The sequence below is a fragment of the Gymnoscopelus microlampas genome (assembly GCF_963454915.1).
Source record: "Gymnoscopelus microlampas genome assembly, chromosome: 10".
Classification (NCBI taxonomy): Eukaryota; Metazoa; Chordata; class Actinopteri; order Myctophiformes; family Myctophidae; genus Gymnoscopelus; species Gymnoscopelus microlampas.
The window spans coordinates 36374622-36396998 of NC_139947.1; the positions used below are offsets into that span (position 1 = coordinate 36374622).

At 44.0% G+C, this 22377-nt stretch overlaps 2 protein-coding genes across 8 annotated transcripts in view; both read left to right on the forward strand.

The window, feature by feature from the left end:
* The window catches only part of esyt1a (extended synaptotagmin-like protein 1a), a 349848-nt gene that overhangs the window by 60837 nt on the left and 266634 nt on the right, over positions 1-22377 (forward strand). The gene's annotated exons all lie outside the window — the stretch shown is intronic.
* Positions 1-22377, forward strand: part of fmnl3 (formin-like 3) — a 63128-nt gene that overhangs the window by 16121 nt on the left and 24630 nt on the right. For 4 of the 7 annotated variants that reach the window (XM_084069514.1, XM_084069516.1, XM_084069515.1 and 1 more), the window contains exons 2-16: positions 3609-3692; positions 3876-3956; positions 4632-4708; positions 8488-8571; positions 9761-9907; positions 12568-12676; positions 13445-13521; positions 14351-14444; positions 16757-16831; positions 17868-17978; positions 19375-19524; positions 20401-20502; positions 20716-21100; positions 21983-22078; positions 22238-22362. In XM_084069514.1, coding sequence (XP_083925640.1) covers positions 3609-3692; positions 3876-3956; positions 4632-4708; positions 8488-8571; positions 9761-9907; positions 12568-12676; positions 13445-13521; positions 14351-14444; positions 16757-16831; positions 17868-17978; positions 19375-19524; positions 20401-20502; positions 20716-21100; positions 21983-22078; positions 22238-22362 — 1797 coding nt within the window. The remainder of the gene's footprint in view (positions 1-3608; positions 3693-3875; positions 3957-4631; positions 4709-8487; positions 8572-9760; positions 9908-12567; positions 12677-13444; positions 13522-14350; positions 14445-16756; positions 16832-17867; positions 17979-19374; positions 19525-20400; positions 20503-20715; positions 21101-21982; positions 22079-22237; positions 22363-22377) is intronic. The other 3 variants (XM_084069518.1, XM_084069517.1, XM_084069513.1) reach the window with 2 other exon arrangements.

Genomic DNA, 22377 nt, shown 5'->3' on the forward strand with positions numbered 1-22377 from the left:
CTCACCTGTTATGTAAAACACTGACCATCTGTGTCTTGCCTAACAATGGAGACCCAATGATTGGGAATATGGTGATGATATAAAACCAGTTGGTCTGGTTCATGTGCAGTACTCTGGGGTTGTTTTCAACGCCTGATATTGTGTGCCTCACAGCACCAGGGGACACATATTGACCCTGCCCACCAGCCATTGTTAGAAACCTTCTATTGGGAAAAAAAATAGCTCAAATGTCAAAGGATGGGAATGGCACAGCACCAAATCAAAACAAAGCTGCACATTGAATCCTTGTCAACTTGAGATCTCAGGTCGAAGCAGAAACGCCTTGCAGAGAGGAGATTATGTGGGCAATATGGTAACAACAAACATGAAACATTTTTGTAATTTTTGTCCCCTTCCAAAATGATGAAGTAGGAGCCGAAAACTCCACAAGCTACATTTTCATACTGCGTCCTCCATATAAGACTACCTACTTCTAAGCTTCTTGTAAACACAGGAAGTTCAAGATTATATCACTGAGGGAGAAAGTGAAATGAAATTAGCTAAATTGGGTTACTTGGCTCGAATTACCCAAATCTTGCCAGAAAGGAAACATCCTCTCTCTCCCTCTTGCCTTGAAGCAGAAAAGACCGCCTTCTCCATACCCCCATGTCAACAGCTTTTTCCTGATTTTCAACAGACGTAAGCACAACGCTCATCTCTGCTCAAAGTAACACCTGTAGGTGCTGTTTACAGAACCTGAGGCTGTAACTGTCAAAGCGCAGCTTGAAACCAAACATGATTAGTGCATCTTGTGATGCCACTCAATCTAAAGTAGTTTGAAGAGTAATCCTTCTTTATTTGCAGGTACAGTATCTAAAGTCCCTTAAGGAAATGTTGAATGACTTTAAACTGAAATACTTTTGCATGACGCACTGCAATTTGAATTACTAACAGAAGACTTGGTTTCTGTTTGAGAGAATGTTTTGCTGTTTTGTATTGACTCACTGGAGTAAGCGCATATGCATTTGTCTGGAGTCTCAGTATTGAATTAGTGAAATTAGTGAGCCTGTTTGCCCCAAGGTCGTTTTCTTAATATACATGGCTGGCCAAGAAAAGAGATGCTGCAGCTGATAGCAGGGCTTATCACAACATTCATCATTGCCGTGTTCATGTCCGAGCCAAATGCATGTCACATACTGTATCCTGGACTAAAAACAACATTCACTCAAGAATTGGTAGAATATCATAAGAATTACTGCATAATGAATATATCTAATGCTATGTTCTGGCTGGAAGCTCCATCACCCAAGCAACCATTCAATCTAATGCATCTGTTCCACTTCATAATGCTACCAGCACCATAAACAGTTATGCTGTTGCAGTTGTGTATCCAAAAATATCATTGTTTTTGTATAATATCCAATATGTATAAATTCTGGTGCTGTCTAGTGTCTAGGTTACATCGCTGTAAGTAAGTAAGTAAGCCTTGCCGAGCCATGTGGCCCATAGGGCAGGAGCCTATCTCCTTTTTTTGTAGCGTGAGGCAGCTTGTTGTACAAGTACTGTACAGCCCCTGGACATGACGCTAGTATGTCGCAGGGACTTACCCCCAATCCGACCCAGGCTTGACACTCTATAACCACAAGGCAGCACTGAGCTGGTACAACGCTGTAGCCTACATATGAACATGTGTCAGTGGTTTCTGGTCCTTTCTCTACATTCTGAGAGACAGACAAATAAAATGCACATACCGACTGATACCAACGTTCACCGTCCAAGGTGTAAAGAGTAAAGCCTCGTTTATATGTACTTATGCTGCCTTAAAATAGCTGATCTACAAGCTCACAATGTGCTGCATTTGCAACGCGTTGTGAACTTGAGCGTGGCTATTTTTGACGCATGACACCGTTATACGACGGAGTATAGATTAAACATAAGATTCTGTTATAGAAAAAGTCCCCCCCAGGAGAGAAAAGTGGGGAGAGAGAGAGAGAGAGAGAGAGAGAGAGAGAGAGAGAGAGAGAGAGAGAGAGAGAGAGAGAGAGAGAGAGAGAATTTATAGCAAATTTGTAACGATTATAAACAGGACACATTCCTCCCGTAATTCTGGAACATCTGGAATGCATGGTGTCTCTGTGTTCCCTTCTCTGCTGTGTGGGTTTTGGAAGGCGAGCCATGTCAAAGAGCCCTAATGTACCATTTTGTCTCTGGTTTCCACTACAGTCGGAGGCGGAGATAGTTTTCTCAGGCCTTTTATTGTACTATTTTCGCAGCCCCCTTTAATAGGCTTGTCCGCCGACCTCCTGCAAAGAACTGGTGATTACAGAGTTGCTGTAAATACGTGTGAAAGTGGTTTCTGACCAGTGAGAGCAGTAGTAGCTATTATTATGTGATGTAAAGTCTTTATTCAGGGTTCGGTCATTGTGTGTGTCGGTGAAACACGGCACCGTCTTATGTAAGTCTTCCCGGGGTAGAATGTCTGAGTCAGTGGCAACCACAGTAGTTAGCCGACTGCACAGAAGCATTCACTATAGCTGTCCTCATAACTCCAGTCAACAACATCATTCACCATCGCCCACACCGTGGCCAATTTGGCCCTATGTGGTGGGAATTCGGGGTGGGGTTTCCCACCCCCTGAATATGATGCAGGAGCAAAATGGCCGGCCATGTGAATATGGTCAATGGAAAGAAAGAGAGAAAGAAAGAAAGAAAGACAAATCCCATGATATTCCACCTCTATGCGTCATTGTGAGTATACCATAGGAAAAAGTATATGAGCTGTTTCATCTATCAACCACATGCTGGCAGCACTCATGTTAAAATGCCCATGAGAACAGCATGTCTTGGCCGGCCTGTGTTAAAGTGGCAGTGTGCTGTGGCTTTGGATGGGAGCCTGAGTTATAGCTGAGGGTTAAAAGTCAAGCTGACTGGCAGTTTGTGGCGAGGCTCGGGGGCACAGTCAGATTCGAGTGTAAACGGGGGGTCCTCCTGGCGCAAACAATCCCTCATGTCTCTTCAAAGAGAAACGCTGAGCCGTTCACTTTCAGGAGGTGGCGGAACATCATCCTCGTATTTTTACACTTTCCCCCAGCTCTAGGATTTCCACGTTGACCCCCGTTTACGAGCTCCTGCCAACCTCTGGAGTAATTAGCCAAAGCTTATGTCACATAGTTTGTGTTTACATTTAGAGTGGTCGTGGGAAGCATCTTATGATGCTTAGGTGGGCTGGTCTCACAACGCCCATTAGATTAGAACATTAGGATTTCATTTGAGCCATAATAGACTGGTTACCTCTGGGCCTCTCACGTGTGAAGAGAGTTTTATGGCTGGAGAGATGACAGGTCTTGTAATAGGCCTTTCCTGCGATAGCAGCCACTGTGGTTGAAAGTGCAGAGCAGCCTGAACGGTTCAGACGCCTGAGCGTGCAAAGAGGAGATGTGGATGATCGCATGTGACAGGATGCTGAACGTCAACACAGGAAGTGAGGTCACAATGCCACAGCCAAGGTTTGGGGAGAGGTTGTTTTTTGCTCTGCCTCTAAGAAAAGGCCACAAAGTCGGTCACCGCCACTCCTGTGTAAATAGTAAGAAGTAAATAAATGACAATGCATTTTGGTTTTGTGTTCATAGAATTCCATGAATCTGCCTCCAGACAAAGCCAGGCTCCTCAGACAGTATGACAATGAAAAAAAGTGGGACCTAATCTGTGATCAGGTACGTCTGATTTCATTATAAATCTGCACCAACACATGAGACACATGAAGTGATCCACAGAAAAAGGCAGATGTTTCCTTGTCTACCATTGTCTGAAGTTAAATGTCACTGATTACTTTCTGACTTTCTACTTACTTGCTTACTTAATTACTTACCATACTTTATTTGTCTGTACTTCTTCAGGAGAGGTTTCAAGTGAAGAACCCACCCCACACCTACATCCAGAAACTACGAGGTTATTTAGACCCAGGAGTCACACGAAAGGTCAGTGTTAACACCATTGATATGGATATGAAATGTTGACAAATCTTCTCTTATATGGGGGTCCCTGGCACAAACTCCTTTCAAGTGGGGGTCCACAACAAAATACATAGCAATTTCTGTGACATGAAGAAAATGTTTGAGAAGCACTGTTCAACAGGATCAAAATTCCTTTTATTTCAGCTATAGCTGGCTATCTAAATATACAGTATACCTTGAGATCTTACCACCTAAAGCAGGGGTCTTCAACGTTTTCAGCCCAAGGACCCCCTAGCTGAGAGAGAGAGAGATGAAGCAGGGACCCCCTCTATATTGTATAAAATTGTGTTTTAGATTTTTTTATTATCTTTTTTCCCTCTACACCTATACCTCTTTGCCAAAAATAGCCGATCTACAAGCTCACAACGCCTCGCGCTGCGAGGCGTTGTGAGCTTGTAGATCTGCTATTTTCAGCCAATGTTCCCCTCAGAATAGGGATGCTAGGGTTCAAGTGGTTAATGGTTAATCTCACACAAAGATTTGGTGGACCCCCTATAGTAGCTCTGAGGACCCCCTAGGGGTCCCGGACCCCCTGTTGAAGACCCATGACCTAAAGATTCATATTTGTCATGAGCAGTGCATAGGTTTATTTATTCAGTCATCTTCTTACAGTCTCTCTGCTTTGATGATGTGTTGCAGAAGTTCCGAAGGCGGGTCCAGGAATCTACTAAGGTCTTGAGGGAGCTGGAGATATCGCTGAGGACGAACCACATCGGGTAAATCTCTCTCTCATCTCCCCCCTCCCACCCACCCTCCCACCCAGTTTCCCCAGCAGATATAGAAGAAAGTGACCAGAATCACACCACCATCCATAACTTCCTCCTCTGCCTGCAGTAGCTCCACCCTATAAACCTGTTAATCCATTCAAACCGGGAACGCATTTGTGTAACTCCTTTAACCATTATTTTATACTTTGGCTATTCAAAAATAGCCGACATACAAGCTCATTGTGCCGCGGTATGAGCTTTTAGATCTGCTATTTTGGAAAAATATTGAACATTTATGCAAATATTTGAATATATATTTCTTAAAGGGAACATTTTTAACTCAAATCTTTGCTTCTGGGGTGGTCCCTGGAACAAAATATTTTCAGATGGGGGTCCGTGGCCAAATACATATAATTTTGGGGGTCCTTGACATGAAAAAGTTTGAGAACCACTGATTATAGCAAGATAAGTTTTTTCAAAAAACTGTTAAGATTTAGAAGACATTTGTAGAATCCCCAGAAGCCAAGATTTGTGTCACAAATGTTCGCTTTAAAAATATATATATTCAAAGATTTGCACTCATTTTCATGATTTAAATTGTTTTTGTCAAAGTATAAGATAATGGTTAAAGTGGTTAAAATGCTAAATGACAGATGCTTTCCCGGTCTTAATGGGTTAACCGGGTGGATATGATGCCGGTTTATAAGGGCAGCTAAACATCTCCTGAAGAGCGACCTTTTCCGTGCTCTTTCCCGTGTGTGTGTGTGTGTGTGTGTGGACCCTGGAGGTTTTTTCCGGTGGTGCCCAGATCTCTCCTATTGTTCTGGCTTGCCAAGCTCTCTCCTTCTCCCCCTCATAGAGCTGGTCCTCATAACACCCAGATGGTAGCCATTGTGCTCGTAGGCTCGTCCACTCCCCCGTATACTGTTGGAGCAGGAAGGTCTGTTGTGTGTATGCCAGAGGGACAGGAAGCCTGGTTGACTACAACTGAACCCAGGGAGAAATGCAAATACCTTCATGTAATATCGTTGCTGTCGGGCTAGAAACCTCTTATCTACATAATAACTTTTTGTGTTTTTTTTTTGTAAATTAGTGCCCTACTTCAACACACTACATTGTCACATAAAAGTATCTAAAAGTAGCAGATGCGCAAGTTCGAAACGTGGCGCGAAGCGATGCGTTTTGATTGTTGCTTGGCCCGCCACACTGTCCGGGGTTCACGTAAAAATACATTAAAGCTGCACTATATGTAACATTCCTCTTCTACCCCGGATTTGAACCCGGTTTCCTGCGCAAGTGCTGACATTTTACCATTGAGCTGGCTCAGGGGATAAATTGTATCTTGACCATCAGGTCAAAATTTGTGTCAGATCCTGTGTCTGGGTGACTTTGACAGATTCTAAATGTCTCAATAGAAGAGCAGGGAGACCAAACTCTACCAACAGGTATATATATTATGAATATATGTACGTAAATGTAAATATACTTATGAATGTATATTGTACAGTGTATATACAATTCTGTCCATCCCAATAGCGTTACTCAGGCGGTACACTGTGTACCATACAGTACACTACGTGCGTTATGGTATCCATATGCATGACCCATGGCGATCAGCCGTCACCAACATGTCCCCATGATGAATGTGCTATAGCAACATGCCACTTCAGTCCAGCTAGAGAGAGGTCCGAGGCGGCTTTGATTTCCTTCGTAGCATTCAGGGTTTGCCAAGAATAACTCATTATTCCGTTTAGCGTCATCAATAAAAGTCCATTCTAATGTATTTCCCAGAAAGATTCACAGGCGAAGAATAGGACGGCTATTTTCAGAAGACAGACTTGGGCGGGTTGGCTTAAGTGTAACAGAGGCCTGTTTATAGTGTGTGCGTGTGTGCGTGTGTGTGTGTGTGCGCGTGTGCGTGTGTGTGTGTGTGTGCGTGAGCGCGTGGATCTGAATGTGTTATTTCTCAGATCGCCAAGACAATCTGAAATAGCATCTGGTTGGACAGGAAAGGACGAGGGGGGTGGAGGGGGTGGGGGGGGGGGGTGGGGGGTGGAGGGGTTGCATGGAGATGAGTGAGGGGCAGGGAGGGAGGGAGGAAAGGGGGGCTGGTAGACAGGAAACTGATGATCAAGCGCACCTCCCCTTAACCCCCCCCCCCTCCATTTGTGCCTCTCTACTCAATCTCACTGCCTCATTTCTTTTCCTCTGTTCCTCTTCTCACCTCCTTCCACCCCCCCCTCCCTCCTCCCCTTTCCTCCCCTCTGTACCTTTTGGCAAGCTTTTATATTTCTGTCTGCTTTTCCCCCTGACCCAGCATTGGACAAACTGGGGTTTGTGTTACCGAAAGAGACAGTCCCTCGTGAGACAGCACTTCAGGTCTATTCTGAGAACCTTTTCTACCCCGACGTCGTCCCCGTGGGGTTTCTCGGAGGGGGTGTGTGTGTGTGGGGGGGGGGGGGGCTCTTTGGGGGAGGCAGACTAAATACCGTGGCTGTCAGGAGGGGTTCGACCTGGGCCGAGTTCTCCCAGAACATATGCCTCCACATTCTTTCTCTCATCGCAATGGGAATTCCTTTGTTTGGAGTTGTACTTCTCTCCCTCTCTCTCTCTCTCTCTCTCTCTCTCTCTCTCTCTCTCTCTCTCTCTCTCTCTCTCTCTCTCTCTCTCTCTCTCTCTCTCAAGAAAAGCAAAGTTAAACCGGGAGGAAATCTGAAGCCCTGCTCTCGTTTACTTTCCATCGCATTCTTGCCAAGTTTTCTCTGTGTCAGGTCAAGGAAGGAAGGTGGGGGGGTTTGGGGGGGGGGGGGGACCCCCTTCTGAGCTGCGTTTAGCAGGAAGATGTAGAGTCCTGCAAGACGGTTTCTGCAGCTCTGAGGAACAAGAGAGATATGCCAGTCCTAGTATAGTGCATCTCACACTCTTGAGAGTGCGCACAGAAAATAGCCGATCCACTAGCTCACAGCATGCCGCATTGCGACGCGTTGTGAACTTGTAGATCGACTATTTATGGTGCGCAATGAAGTATAAATCACCCTTTAGTTTCTTCCTTTCTCAACTCTCTCCATCTTCCCTCCTCTTATTTTATCTTGCTCACACAGAAAGATCCTGAGTTAACTCTCTCTCTCTCTCTCTCTCTCTCTCTCTCTCTCTCTCTCTTTATCTTATCTCCATCCCACCCTTATCACCCACCTTCCATTAAGGGGTGAAATTATTAACCTAAATGGTGTGGGTGTGTGGTTAATGGGGTGTTTAAGGTGTGTTTATTTTATGCTCACATGTCAGTTTACAAATCTGAAACACCTGGATATTTACACTAGCCATGAACAAAATGAAAGGGAGGACAAATGCACAATCTGCACATGAATTACCCTAAAACAGTGTTTTTCAAACTTTTTCAAGTCAAGGACCCCCAAATTGATATGTATTTGGCCACGTACTCCCATCTGAAAAGGTTTTGTGCCAGGGACCCCCAGAGGAGAAGATTTCTGTAAAAAAAAAAGAAAAGCTTTGTCTCATTAAAAAAAAAGACTTATGTTGTGAGGAATGTGATGGTTGATTTTCTCGTGTTAAAAAATGGTGCCCCATGGCCTGGATCGCTGGCCTAGCGGTCCGGGCACCTTTAGGCTCCAATGTAGCCTCACAGCGCGTCACAGGTTCGAGTCCCGATCCCGATGGCCTTTGCTGCGTGCCACTCCCCATCTCTCTCTCCCTGTCTACCTACTGTACTATCAATAAAGGCACAAAAAAGTGCCCTATGTTAACCTTTTCCTTCGTGTCACACACAGGTGGGTCAGGGAATTCCTCAACGATGAGAACAGAGGTCTGGACATCCTGGTGGAGTACCTCTCCTTTGCCCAATGTGCTTTCATGTGAGTACACACACACACACACACACACACACACACACACACACACACACACACACACACACACACACACACACACACACACACACACACACACACACACACACACACACACACACACACACACACACTGACGTAGAGCAAGACCATCTCTCGACCCCCACATAAAACATCTCACAAATCTTTAGATTGTAGCTTTTGGGAACTGGACAAAAGGTGGCCAAATAATGGACCCGCCAACTCATGCTGTGTGAAAACCTAATGAACCATGTGTGTGTCCTCCTGTCAGAAGAACGTCTGCTTGCATTTATTTTATATACGTTGTGTTCTTTGGATGTGCTTGTTGTGTGCCTCGCTGCATACTTGGCAGACTTGAATGTGTTGCTAGACACGCGTCCTGGGACTGAACCTTATCATCTCTGTCGGGTGGAAACCTCATATGTCCGAAACTGTTACTTTTCAGGATTCAAATTCGAAAGCATCAAAAGTAGCAGATCTACAAGCCTGCGGATCTGCTACTTTTGATGCTTTCGAGTGACACAGTAGCGTGATCAATTCAATCTGGGAACGCATCTGTGTCATTTTAGATTTGAGCTATAACAGTTATTTTATACTTTGGCTATTAAAAAAAGCGTGTACATGTGAGCAAATCTTTAAATATATATTTTTTAAAGCAAACATTTATAACTCAAACTTTAGCTTTTGGAGGTCCCTGGAACAAAATGTTTTATAAATGTTCACTTATATTCAAAGATTTGCAAAAAAAATAAGATTTTTCAAAAATAGGAATAAGTGCCACGCTATGAGCTTGTGTATCTGCTATTTTTTAATAGCCAAAGAAATCTAAAATGACAGAGATGCGTTCCCGGATTGAATGGGTTCATTTATGAAAAAAAACAAAGACACGTTAGAATATGGAGATAAGAGGCTTTCTGCCCCGACAGCAACGTTATGCCCTGTTATGCTGAGCTTCTTTGTGCAGCCTGAAGGTCATAACCTCTCATAATCTAGTCATAACCCTCCGCTCTTCTGTACCAAGCTGCTCTTTACCAAGCCTAACCTACTCCATTCCTCCCCCTTGCCCCCCTGGTGTGTTTCCCCTCTGCCTGTTTGTTGTTGTTGTGTCTGTCTGTCTGCCTGCCTGTCTGTCTGTCTGTCTGTCTGTCTGTCTGTCTGTCTGTCTGTGGCTCAGGTTGGATTTTGAAGGGTTGGACTTTGGGGAGGACGGCACTTTGGAGAAAGCCAAGTCCTGGAGCAGGTCCATAGAGGATCTGCACCAGACGGGCACCCAGCCTTTCTGCAACACACTGGTACGCTCCGCGCGCCAATCCGTCCTCCGGTACGTATCGTTTGAGCTAAGCTACGCCTCCCCTTTATGCCTTTACCTGCTACTGTTGTTGTTGTTGCCTTTGCTCCGCTAACCCTGGAAATGCTTCAGATGTGTGTTAGCATGTCGTCCTTTTTTTCAAAATGGTCAGAATATCAAGTGTTCCCTGATGCTTGATGTTTACCTGTCAGAAATATGACTGGTGATGGGGGACCAGTCATATTTCCAGTTCGATCTCGGGCTCCCCCAGAGTTAGTGTCAAAGTGTCCTTGAGCAAGACATTGAACTCCTAATAGGCTCTATTCACAGCGGCCATATTATGAAGACATTTCACAGGTGTTACCAATGATACTAATGAAGGCTCTGTTCCATTCTGGTCAAACAGAGTCAGGGTGCTAATATTGTGCATGTTGGCCCACTGGAAACACCAGTGGGTCTACAGTTGGGGTCCAGGGACCCTCATGGGCTTCCAAATGGCCCCTTACAGGTGTGTAACTCTGAGAAACCAAATGGACCCTTACGGGTCCATTTGGTTCCATTTGTACACTCTCAGAGTTATGGGGGTCGTGGAAACCACTGTGCTAGACTAAATGGAACAGAGCCTTCATTAGTATCATTGGTAACACCTGTGAATGTCTTCATAATATGGCTGCTGTGAATAGAGCCTATTGCTCCCGATGAGCAGGTTGGTGCCTTGCATGGTTTCCTCCACAATCGGTGTGTGAATGGGTGAATGTAATGCACAATCTACTGTATGTAAAGTGCTTTGGATAAAAGCGCTATATAAAGGCGGCATTTACCATTATTTACTCAACAAGGGGTTTAGCTCTATCGGGGACATACAGTGTAGGTCCCTCCAGCCCTACTGTATGTGTGTGTGTGTGTGTCTCTCTTGGTGGTTTGGGTCTTCCTCCTCCTCTGTCCAGATGTGCATCTGTACTGTCCTGGCCCAATGAAAGCCAGCTGTGCTGCTGCTGTAGCACATGTGGGACGCCTATATGACTCTGTCCCGTCATCACTGCACCGCCACACACAGAGACAGCGGTGTGAGGAGATGCCAGGCACCGTCGTTAAAATGCAGTGATAGATGATCGGAGTGTCTCTACACTGTCTCTGTAATATTATCCGTAATAATGATAGCACGTCATACCGCCTGCAGAAATGCAGTGGTGGAAAGTAACTTAAGTACATACTCAAGTACTGTACTTAAGTCAAAGTTTGAGGTATTTGTACTTTACTTGAGTATTTCCAATTTCCAATACTTTTACTTCTACTCCACTACATCTCAGAGGCAAATATTGTACTTTTACTCCACTACAATTATTTGAAAACTTTAGTTACAAGATACTTTGCAGATATAAATGATTACATTATAAAACATACATTAACCACTTTAGTATTTTATGCCTAGGCTATTTGCCTCTATTGTATTATGCCTGAGTTATACTTAGTTTGCACACTGTGACGCAATGAAAATAGGAAGAAAGCGCTGTGGTTGACCTTCACTTGGCCAAGCGTTTCGCTTGTAGCTTTCTTGTCTGAAAGACAACAACCACTTCAATGTAAAGGACAAACAATAGCCAGACAAGCCGGCACTGCCCTGCAAACCCGCAAGAAAATGTACGTGTCTGACACCTCTGCGTGCGTTGACTACGAATGCTTCTGACGCAGATATGTGACCGTACCCTGCTGACCATACTCCGCTGACCGGACCCTAACATAGCTCAAAAGGTCATTTCAGACGAGGAGCGGCTGACGCGCCTATGTAATTAATTTTCAATGAGAGGCGGGCGATTATTTGGGACGTGCAGAGAAGTTGAAGGGCGGTGAATTCTCGCGCTCGTGCTCGTTTGTGCACACGCCCGCTGGCGGCAAGAGCTGGATTGTGGTGAGCTTTTTTCCCCGCTACGTGAAGCAGGACAAAACAACAATGATCGTGGCGCGATCCCCGCTGATCTGAGCGAGAACGCCAGCGTCCACAGTCTGAAACGACCCTTAGAGGCTCAGTGTCGTAGACCTCTTGGACGAAGGCTGTCATCACCTCCACCTTCGTCCAATAGGCATCTGTCACCACATAAGCTAGCTCATGTGGTTCTCAAACATATTTGTGTCAAGGACCTCCGAAATGATATGTATTTTGCCGCTGCCCCCCCCCCCCCATCTGAAAAGGTTTTGTGCCAGGGAAACCCCCAGAAGGAAGGATTTGTATTACAAAATTCAAAAACTTTCAACATTTTTTTGAAATTCTCAAAAATAGCAGATGCTTAAGCTTGTGCTATTTTTGAATAGCCAACGAATACATGGATGACCATGGGATGAATACATGGGACCCCCTGGAACCTCCCCAAGGACCCCACTTGGAGAACCACTGACATAAGCCATGTCAGGGTTTTCATACAAACTCTGTCTCTCTGTGTGTCTCTCTCTCTCTCTCTCTCTCTCTCTCTCTCTCTCTCTCTCTCTCTCTCTCTCTCACACTCTCTCTCTCTCTCTCGCTCTCTGACCTACTGAAATGAGTCACATAGATGCCAAATGCAGTGCACTGTCTGATGTCACTGAAATGAAATGAAAATGAGCTCAGCAATTAAAGCCGAGAAACAAAACGGAAGCCGTTGATTGTGAACTGTTTGTCTATGGGTTTTAAAACGTTAACCTCTGTCATCCGTTTGCAGCTACGGCTCCGTAGCCAGCAACAAAACAATCAAGAACTCTCGTCTGGTGAGCCAGAAAGACGACGTTCATGTGTGCATCATGTGCTTGAGAGCGATCATGAACTACCAGGTACTGAACACGTTATAATACACACACACCAGTGTTTTTAATGCAATCGTAAAGTTGCCTAATTTTAACAGAAACATTGAAGACGCTTGGTGTGATCTACAGATAGATTTCCATGTGAGGATTATGCGTTTCCAATGAAGTGAAAGGGCTGTAAACAGTGGTGTAAAGTAACTAAGTACATTTACTTAAGTACTGTACTTAAGTACACTTTAGAGGATTTTTTTTACTTTACTTGAGCATTTCCCATTTTCATTACTTTTACTTCTACTTCATTACATCTCAGAGGCAAATATTGTACTTTTACTCCAGTACAATTATTTGACAGCTTTAGTTTCTAGTTACTTTGCAGATTTAGATTATTATCACAAAAAATACATTAACCGCTTCAGCCCTATATATATTTCTTTCATTTGAAAATAGCCGATCTACAAGCTCACAATGCGTCGCATCGCGACGCATTGTGAGCTTGTAGATCTGCTATTTTCAAAAGATTTTTTACACATTTTGAACTTGTAAAATGGGACATTCTGCACAATAAGTACTTTTACTTTTGGTACTTTAAGTACATTCTGATACCAAGTCAATTTTGAATACCTTACTTTTACTTGTAACAGAGTATTTCTACACTGCAGTATTGATACTTTTACCTAAGTAAAACATTGGAGTACTTTTTCCACCACTGTATATCATCTCTGTCTATACAGCGAGCTTCAGCTTTCTCTAACCACATCCTGCTCTCTCTCTCTCTCTCTCTCTCTCTTCCTTCAGTATGGCTTCAACATGGTCATGTCCCACGCACATGCAGTCAATGAGATCGCTCTGAGCCTGAACAATAAGAACTCACGGTAAGAGCCAAGGCCCTGCCTATGCCGCGGCTTTAGAGAGTTAAGAGGTGTGTCAAACAATAGGGGAAACCCTGCAGTCTTGTTCACATGATATGCCTCCCATTCTCCACGGAGCTCGGCTCCGCTCTGAAGCCGGGGATCAGAGGACTATAGTGTCTGCAGACCGCCGAAGGAATGTTTACTAAAAGGGAGATTAGTGGTTAAAAACCTGGGACCTGATCACTTCATAATGAAGGGCTAGGAGTGCTTAAAAAACGGCTGAAAGCCTTGCTCCTGCCAGGGTGTCAGGCTTCAGTGCGAGCTACTGTTCTGTGTCATGTTTGTTGGCGCTTTAAAGCGGCACTATGTAAAAAAAAAAAAGGAATACCAATCTGTATGGTAGAGCATGTTAATGCAATATAACTTATCCAATTGGGGTGGTTGTATTTTGTCTCCCTGCTCTTCTATTGAGACAAGACGTTTAGATTGTGTCAAAGGTCATGTCTCACCTAGACACAGGATTTGACACGAATTTCGACCTGATGGTTACGATTCAATTTATCCCCCGAGCAAGTAGCTCAATGGTAAAAGTTTCAGCACTTGCGCAGGAAACCGGGTTCAAATCCGGGGGAAGAAGAGAAAAGTTACATCGTGCAGCTAAGTTTTAAGTGTATGCACAAACAGATCCCTTATCCTGTAGCATGGGCTTGTTAAGAATACATTTCTTTTTTGTATTTTTAGGTTTAGGATTTGCAACCCTGCCCACTGTGCCCAGGGTGTATTACATCATGCTGGTGATGATGTATCGCCATCATTAATTGTGCTGATGTGTGTGTGTTGTGTTTTGTAGGACAAAAGCCTTGGTCCTGGAGCTGCTGGCTGCGGTTTGTCTGGTTAGAGGAGGTCATGAGATCATCCTGTCAGCTTTTGACAACTTCAAAGAGGTGCAGTATTGCCCCGCGAGGGCAACATTTATTATGAAGTTGTACTTGTTATTGCACCGTGGCATAGTACTACTAGGCTAAAAACCTGTGATCACTGAATGTACTGTGAAAAATCCCACATCATAGTAATTTCCCCCTATCATCAATGGGGTGTGGAGGAGAGACACAAAGGAGCTGTGTGGAAGGGTGGAAATAGAGCAGTTCTGTTGGGAGTTGTGTTCGAGGTTCAAGGTGATCTTTAGTTGTTATGTTTTTGTGTACAGGTACATAATAGTAAAAATCTTTTTTGTTCAGCTCCTCAATAAAATAATTAGAAAAAAAGAGCAACATCTATATCGTTGCTGTCGGGCAGGAACCTGTGCACTGTGTTCCTGTCTATACACAATATACCAAAGTTGCCAATGGGATTGCACATTTAACTGTTGCTCACTGAGAGGAGACATTTCCTACACACTTCCTATTCTTCTTGATAAGTACAAAGATAATCAGTAAGGTTATCAACATGTTATCAACAGCTTATCAACATCTAATGTAATCATTGTGTGTAAGGTTATCAACAGGTTATCACTTACCATCAACATCCTATGAACAGGTTATCATCTGCCGAGGGTCTGAGGCAGTAGTTCATTAAGTGGAGGGGGGTCCCCAGCTAAATGATTGATAGTTAATGGAATCTTATGGGTTCTGTCAAATCAAATGTGGTCCGTGGCCTAATGCATTATCAAACTGGGGGTCCTTGAAATTAAAAAGGTTGAGAATCACTGGTCTAAACACACTGTTTCCTAAAAGAAAATAATGATTATCATTTCAAAAGAAATACAAAATCAAAATTCTCATAAATGATAAAATGTACAATTTTTCAAAAGAATGTCATGAATAACAAAACATCAAATCTCAAGCTAAAAAGTTTGGGAATCACTTGGTCTAAGGAAAAGTCCTACGGTGGCCTGTCTGTCCAAACCTATTAGTCTCATTAAGTCACCAGATGTGAGTCAACCTTGAGCCGTGATAAAGATCAACTCCCTGATGAGAGCCTGCGGACCACAGCGGTTTGCTTAGCCTCTCAGTTTCTGCCTACATAGCCGTCTAAACACCGGAACGAGCCAATTACCATGCAATCGAAGCCCCAAAGAGACCCAGCCGCTAATCAACCTACCAGTCAAAACAACGTGGGTGCCACAGCTCTGTAGTGGTATTTCTATGATGAAGTAGTTACTCCCGGTGACAGGTCTCGGAAATTTTACAAGACGGTCCACAAATGGAGTCCAACCACTTTTGCGTTCTTCAGATTAAGTGTTAAATGCAGCATAAAACTCCATGGAGAATTACGAGAATTGGGCATGGGTGTTTAAAAGACAGAATAAATCTATTTTCACATTATAAAAAAAGAAACTGAAAACAAACAGCGTAAAACCTTTTTTTCAGAGTAGGGAAAGACTGTTTGTTTTTCCTTTTCTCATTCTTGCCAATGGGTCTGTGTGTGTGTGGGAGTTCGGCTAAATCTATCCCATTGCCTTTGCTCTCATGCTCCCATGAATTCCTATAATTAGGAGGGGTTGTGATTGCAAATGGAGTGTGTGAACCTCTGCTTACATACAGTACTTATTGGTGTGTAGATTGTACTGTAACCTGAAACTCCTCTGTAAATTACCGTAGTACAGTGCATTCAATATAAAACTGAGTCACAGTTTTCTTGTGTCATGCTTCTGGATGACTCGGCTTCTGTTTAGGATGAGCACCAGTGTTGATTTTTTTAGTCATAGTCTTTTGAGTAAAATTCCCTTTAGTCTTAGTCATATTTTAGTCACCTGAAATGTTTTAGTTTTTGTCTAGTTTTAGTCGACCAAATATCATAAGATTTTAGTCGACTAAATCTACAGTTGATTTAGTCGGCCTTTATGGCGTCGTAATAGCTGATTTTACACTTGGTTGCGCTCTAAAAATAGCAGATCTACAAGCTCACAACGTGTCGCAGCGCGACGCGTTGTGAGCTTGTAGATCTGCTATTTTCAGAGTGCAACACCCGAGCTCAACCAAGCATAAAATGACTTGTCTCTTAGTTTTACTGGATCTCTTCTCCAGTAGTTCATCCCTAACATTTTAGTCTAGTTTTTATTTGTTGTTTTCTTAGTTTTAGTCATCGTAGCTTAGTTTTTATTTTGTTTTGGTCAGTGAAAAAAGGTAGTCGACGATAATCTTTCGTCATAGTTTTAGTCGACGAAATCAACACTGATGTGCACCATCTTCTGTCAGGAGCTTGTAAATGGGCTGAGCGTATAGTGTCTGTAATGATGCCCTCTTTGTATTGTTAGGTGTGCAAGGAGAAGCATCGCTTTGAGAAGCTAATGGATTACTTCCGCTGTGAAGAGGGAAACATTGACTTCATGGTAAGACAACTGACCCCATAACGCATATTATGAAATCGTTGCTGTCGGGGCAGAAACCTCTTAGCTCCAAAGTCTAACTTTTTGTGTTTTTACGTAAATTAGTTGATCACACTACAGCGTCACACAAAAGCATGAAAAGTAGCAGATCTGCAAGCTCGAAACGCAGCACGATGCTTTTTCAGCTTGCAGATCTGCTGTTATTTGAATCCTGAAAAGTAACAGTTTTACTTTTGAACATATGAGGTTGCCAACCGACAAAGACGATATCTTCCACAGTGTGTGTGTGTGTGTGTGTGTGTGTGTGTGTGTGTGTGCGTGTGCGTGTGTGCGTGTGTGCGTGTGCATAATATGTATGTCTTTATATGCCTCCCAGACTCTTAACCTGACCTCAAGCATACCAGCACATAATCTAAACTTAATCATCTCTAATGTAATGCATAAACACAACCATTCCAATGTTATATAATTACCCCTGTCTAGCCCCTCTGTGTGCGTACATGAGTGACTATCTCTGTCTGTGTCCATCTGTGTTCATACACTAGTGTTCATTTCTAATTCAGTGGTTCTCAAAGTGGCATCCTGGGACCCCAAGGGGTCCTTGGGGGGGGTCCAGGGGGTCCCCAGCAAAATGTTTTAATACAGCACCACAATCATTTTAACCTCTTTATCTATTTATACATTGGCTGTTCAAAAATATTAGATACAAGCTCGGAACACGCCACGAAGTGTCGTGCTGCGAGGTTGTACATCTGCTATTTTTGAAAATAATTATAATCTTGAAAGTATTGGGAACATTTTCGTAATTTAAAATAAAATAAAATTCTCTTCTGGGGGTCCCTGGCACAAAACATTTTCAGATGGGGGTCCGCAGCCAAATACATATCAATTCGGGGTCCTTGACACGAAAAAGTTTAAGAACCACTGCCGTAATTGATCCGTGTGTGTGTGTGTGTGTGTGTGTGTGTGTGTGTGTGTGTGTGTGTGTGTGTGTGTGTGTGTGTGTGTGTGTGTGTGTGTGTGTGTGTGTGTGTCCCAGGTGGCTTGCATGCAGTTCATCAACATTGTGGTCCACTCAGTGGAGGACATGAACTTCAGGGTCCACCTGCAGTTTGAGTTCACCAAGCTGGGGCTGGACGACTACTTAGAGGTAAGGAGACAGACAGACAGACAGACTACTTAGAGGTAAGGAGACAGACAGACAGACAGGGCTCAAGGCACATGATGAGTCATATTCCAAAAGAGTCAGTGTGCCTGTTTATGGAAACCCCGCCTTCATTCTGCCGGCCTATGACCCAAGTATACCTAAGACTGCCACCTTTAACCACATGTCCCTATTCTGGGCATTTAAAGGTAGGGTAAGTGATTTTCTTTGGTCAAAATAAGTGTTAATTAGCTCTATATTTTGATAGTACTCATTGCTATTGAGTGTTTGTTCAGTAAGTTTCCATGTCTCTCCAGCTCTTTATTAAACATCAATGCTTTTTCAGGTCGGGATACAAATTTGATCCAATCAGGATAGAGAACTCAGTCAGGATACAGATTAAACAAGTGAAATTGGAAGTGATGACACAAAGAAATGAGCAGACAAAATTGGAACTGGAACACTATAAAGATGAAGCTGATAAATGGGTACTCTCTCCTGATTGACTGAAACTTTGTCACCTACCTGAAAAGGTATTTTCTGTTTATCAAAGAGCTGGAGAGACGGGGAGACACCTGTGACTGAACAAACTATAGCAATGATTACTATCAGAATATACAGCTTTAAGCTTTTAACAAAACATTTTTTTGTTTTAACAAAAAAATATCACTTACCCTACCTTTAATAATAAGGTGAACATTTGGCGAAAATAGGCGATCTACATGCTCACAGCCTAAGCTTGTTTAGGTCGGCTATTTTCGGCAAACAGGTTTGGTGTATAGATTTGGTTGTCGTCCACTACCATCTCAAAGGGTAGCGGACTAACTACTCTCTCTCAGAAGCAAAGATTCAGACTCACTCACTCTCAGTGGTGGAAAAAGTACTCAAATTCTTTACTGAAGTAAAAGTATCAATACTGCAATGTGGAAATACTCTGTTACAAGTAAAAGTCCAGAATTCAAAATTTACTTGAGTAAAAGTACAAAAGTATTGGTATCAAAATGTACTTAAAGTACAAAAAGTAGAAAGTACTCATTATGCAGAATGTCCCATTTCACAAGTTTAAAATGTATAAAAACATATTTTGACAATAGCAGATCTACAAGCTCACAATGCATCGCGAGCGCGATGCATTGTTGTGAGCTTGTAGATTGGCTATTTTCAAATGGTCGAAATTTATATATAGGCTGTAATAATACAAATCTACAAAATAACTAGTTACTAAAGTTTTCAAATAATTGTTGTGGAGTAAAAGTACAATATTTGCCTCTATGAGATGTAGTGGAGTAGAAGTAAAAGTACAGAAAATTGGAAATATTCCAGTTAAGTTGATACATACATACTTGAGTAAATGTACTTAGTTACTTTACACCACTGCAAGTCACTCTCTCCTCTGTTTCAGAAATCCAAGCACACAGAGAGTGACAAGCTGTCGGTGCAGATCCAGGCCTACCTGGACAACGTGTTTGACGTGGGTGGTCTGCTGGAAGACGCCGAGACCAAGAATGCGGCACTGGAGAAGGTGGAGGAACTGGAGGAGCACCTGTCCCATGTAAGAACAGAGAAGAACCCCACCCAGCACCCGGCACGGACCACCAACACGCCTCTGTATTTTACAGCCTTGTTTAACAAGGGATGTTGCGGTTTTGCCTTGCTATGCACAGCACCTGATTGTTTCTCTGTAGTCATTAGAATTCCACCCCTGTGATTGTCGTTATGATTTTCACAAGTGTTCCAAGAGGGTAATAATGAGGTGGGAATTGCTGGAAAATATTCAGATCTTTCGTGTGTGTGTGTGTGTGTGTGTGTGTGTGTGTGCGTGTGCGTGTGCGTGTGCGTGTGCGTGTGCGTGTGCGTGTGCGTGTGCGTGTGCGTGTGTGTGTGCGCGTGTGTGAGAGAGAAAGAGAACAGGCCGCATATTGTTCTTACAGTAATGTTGCCTCTTTCTGGCCAGTAGCTTTAGTATCCCACACTGCCTTGCAAAAATGACCTTCTTCACATTGGAAAGGTCGTGGGCCCGGTCTGACATCATTCGAGGAATTTCAAAACAAACTCTGCTTTCGGGGGGGGGCGGGAATGTCGGGGGTGGAGGAGGGTGCACATTCTTGATGAATTCCTTTTCAACATGTGTTATCAGTCCAGAAGTCAAACGTGAAAGCTGCCTCACTCAGCCTCTTTTGCTTTGTCATGCTGCTGGGAATATCACATTTCATAGTGATGCTGCAGATGAGAGAGAGAGAGAGATAGACAGAGAGGGAGGGAGGGAGGGAGGGAGAGAGAGAGCCCATGCTGTGATTAACTGGACCAATTCTTGAGTTCACCTCCTGTCCATCTCTCATCTCTCCATCCTCTCTCTCTCTCTGTCCACTTGCCTCCCACGTCGTCTCTCCGCTGCTGCGTTCTCCTCCTCCTCCTCCTCCTTCTGTAGGTGACAGAGAAGCTTCTGGATGTGGAGAATGAGACCATGATGAAAGTAGCTGATCTGGAGAAGCTGCTTATTCAGAAGGATAAGGACCTACACTCGATACGGGTAAGCGCCGGCACTTATAATGATGCTTACAGTTCAGTCCGCCTTTGCCGTGGTCAAGGACCCAAAGTTATATATCCATTTCTCACGCATGTAGGAGGAGAAAAAAAAAAAACCCTGTTATGATAGCAAATTAGGTCAGAGGAAATAGGATGTGTTTATAGCATTGTGGAGTCATTGCGCTGTGCTCTCTGTCGCCCCCCGGTGACCGTCCAGGAAACATACGAGTCGACCAACACCCAGGTCAACACCCTGAGGAGAGTGATCAAGGAGAAGGATGCTGCCTTCCAGAAGCACTTCAACATAGAGAGACGCCTGCTGGAGCTGGAGCAGCAGGGCACCATCCGCCTGCACAAGAAGCCCGATGGAGACATCGCCATCGAGCCCCTGGGAGTCGGCGGTGCCGGGGGCGTCGGCGGTGTGGGAGGCGGTCGCGCGGGCAGCGGCCTCGGCTTCCCTCTCGGCGACGCGGGGCTGTCCGCGGGACTCTCGGGACCAGGGGGACCCGGGGCGATAGACACCAGTTTACCGCCTGCCAGCGAAGCCCCTCCGCCCCCACCCCCTCCACCTCCGCCACCTCCTCCCCTACCCTCGGCCTCAGGTAATAGACCGTGTGACTCACTGTGATAATCGTGTCTGGTGACATACGTTATGGGAGAGTTCGTGGGGACACCAGACTTTTCTGGTGACTCACCGACTCAGAGGTCTATTTTGAGTTCAAGCTCCACTCTTTGGTTTTTTGGTGCCCAGCCAGGTGATGGGGTCGCAGCGGCACCCTTCTAAAGAGCAGACAGGAAACGGGAAACGCAGGGTGTTTCCTCTGTGTGAGAGTGCAGACAGAGAGACTGCAGCACACAGGGGGAGAGATAGCACTGACCCTGTGACGACTGTATCTAATGCTGTTACACTTCCACTTATGGCTCTTTTCGACTACGAAGGGAAACCCAGAACCTCAGAAGTTGTTTTTTTTAATTTACGTTTCTATTATAACCAGAGCCACCCCTGAAGAGGGAGGTACGTCATATAAAAAAATATATACAGTATATAAAAAAACGCGTCTGGTTCCAGTTAGGGCTGTCACCATTATGAAATGTTACCTGATTAATTGTCATACAAATAATTGCGATTAACGATTTAATTGTGTTTTTGGCATTGAACTTGAACATATGAATAAAAATATAATTCCTGTTTGCCTGTTAGGCTTCGCTATTTTTGGAAAGTGTTTGAACGATTATGATGATTATGCTAAATAATTGCGATTATCACAAATAATTGCGATTGGACGATTATGTAATTATTGTGACAGGCCTAGTTCCAGTGTGGTCAGCTCAGGTTGACCAATCCAGAGCAACAGCACCGCTTAGCTCCTCCCATTGGGTTCCCACAAAACTCAGGGTTATAGTTTTAGAAGAGCCACTAGAGTGTCATGTTAAGTATCACTTTACACTGTCAACTAATCTGAGTTTGTCTTGCTACTTTGCAGGAGATCATATGATACCAATTCCACCACCGCCGCCGCCTCTTGCTCCACCTCTGCCAGGCGCAAATCCCTCTTTTATCCTAACTTTCGGGGTCTCAGGTAAAATGTTTTCCCCCTGTACATTACACACAGCTTACTTGACTATGGACCATTTTGTCTCCAGAAAGAGTTTTAGTGCGGAAAGATACCATGAACGTTTGAGCCATAATGCACTGCCACTGTTCAACACCGTGGTTGTATTGTATCTGATCACTACAGCTATCAGAATCAAGAAGCCCATCAAAACGAAGTTCCGCTTGCCTGTGTTCAACTGGACGGCCCTGAAACCCAATCAGATCAATGGCACCGTCTTCAATGAGATTGATGATGAGCGCGTGCTAGAGGTAAGGATGGCCTCG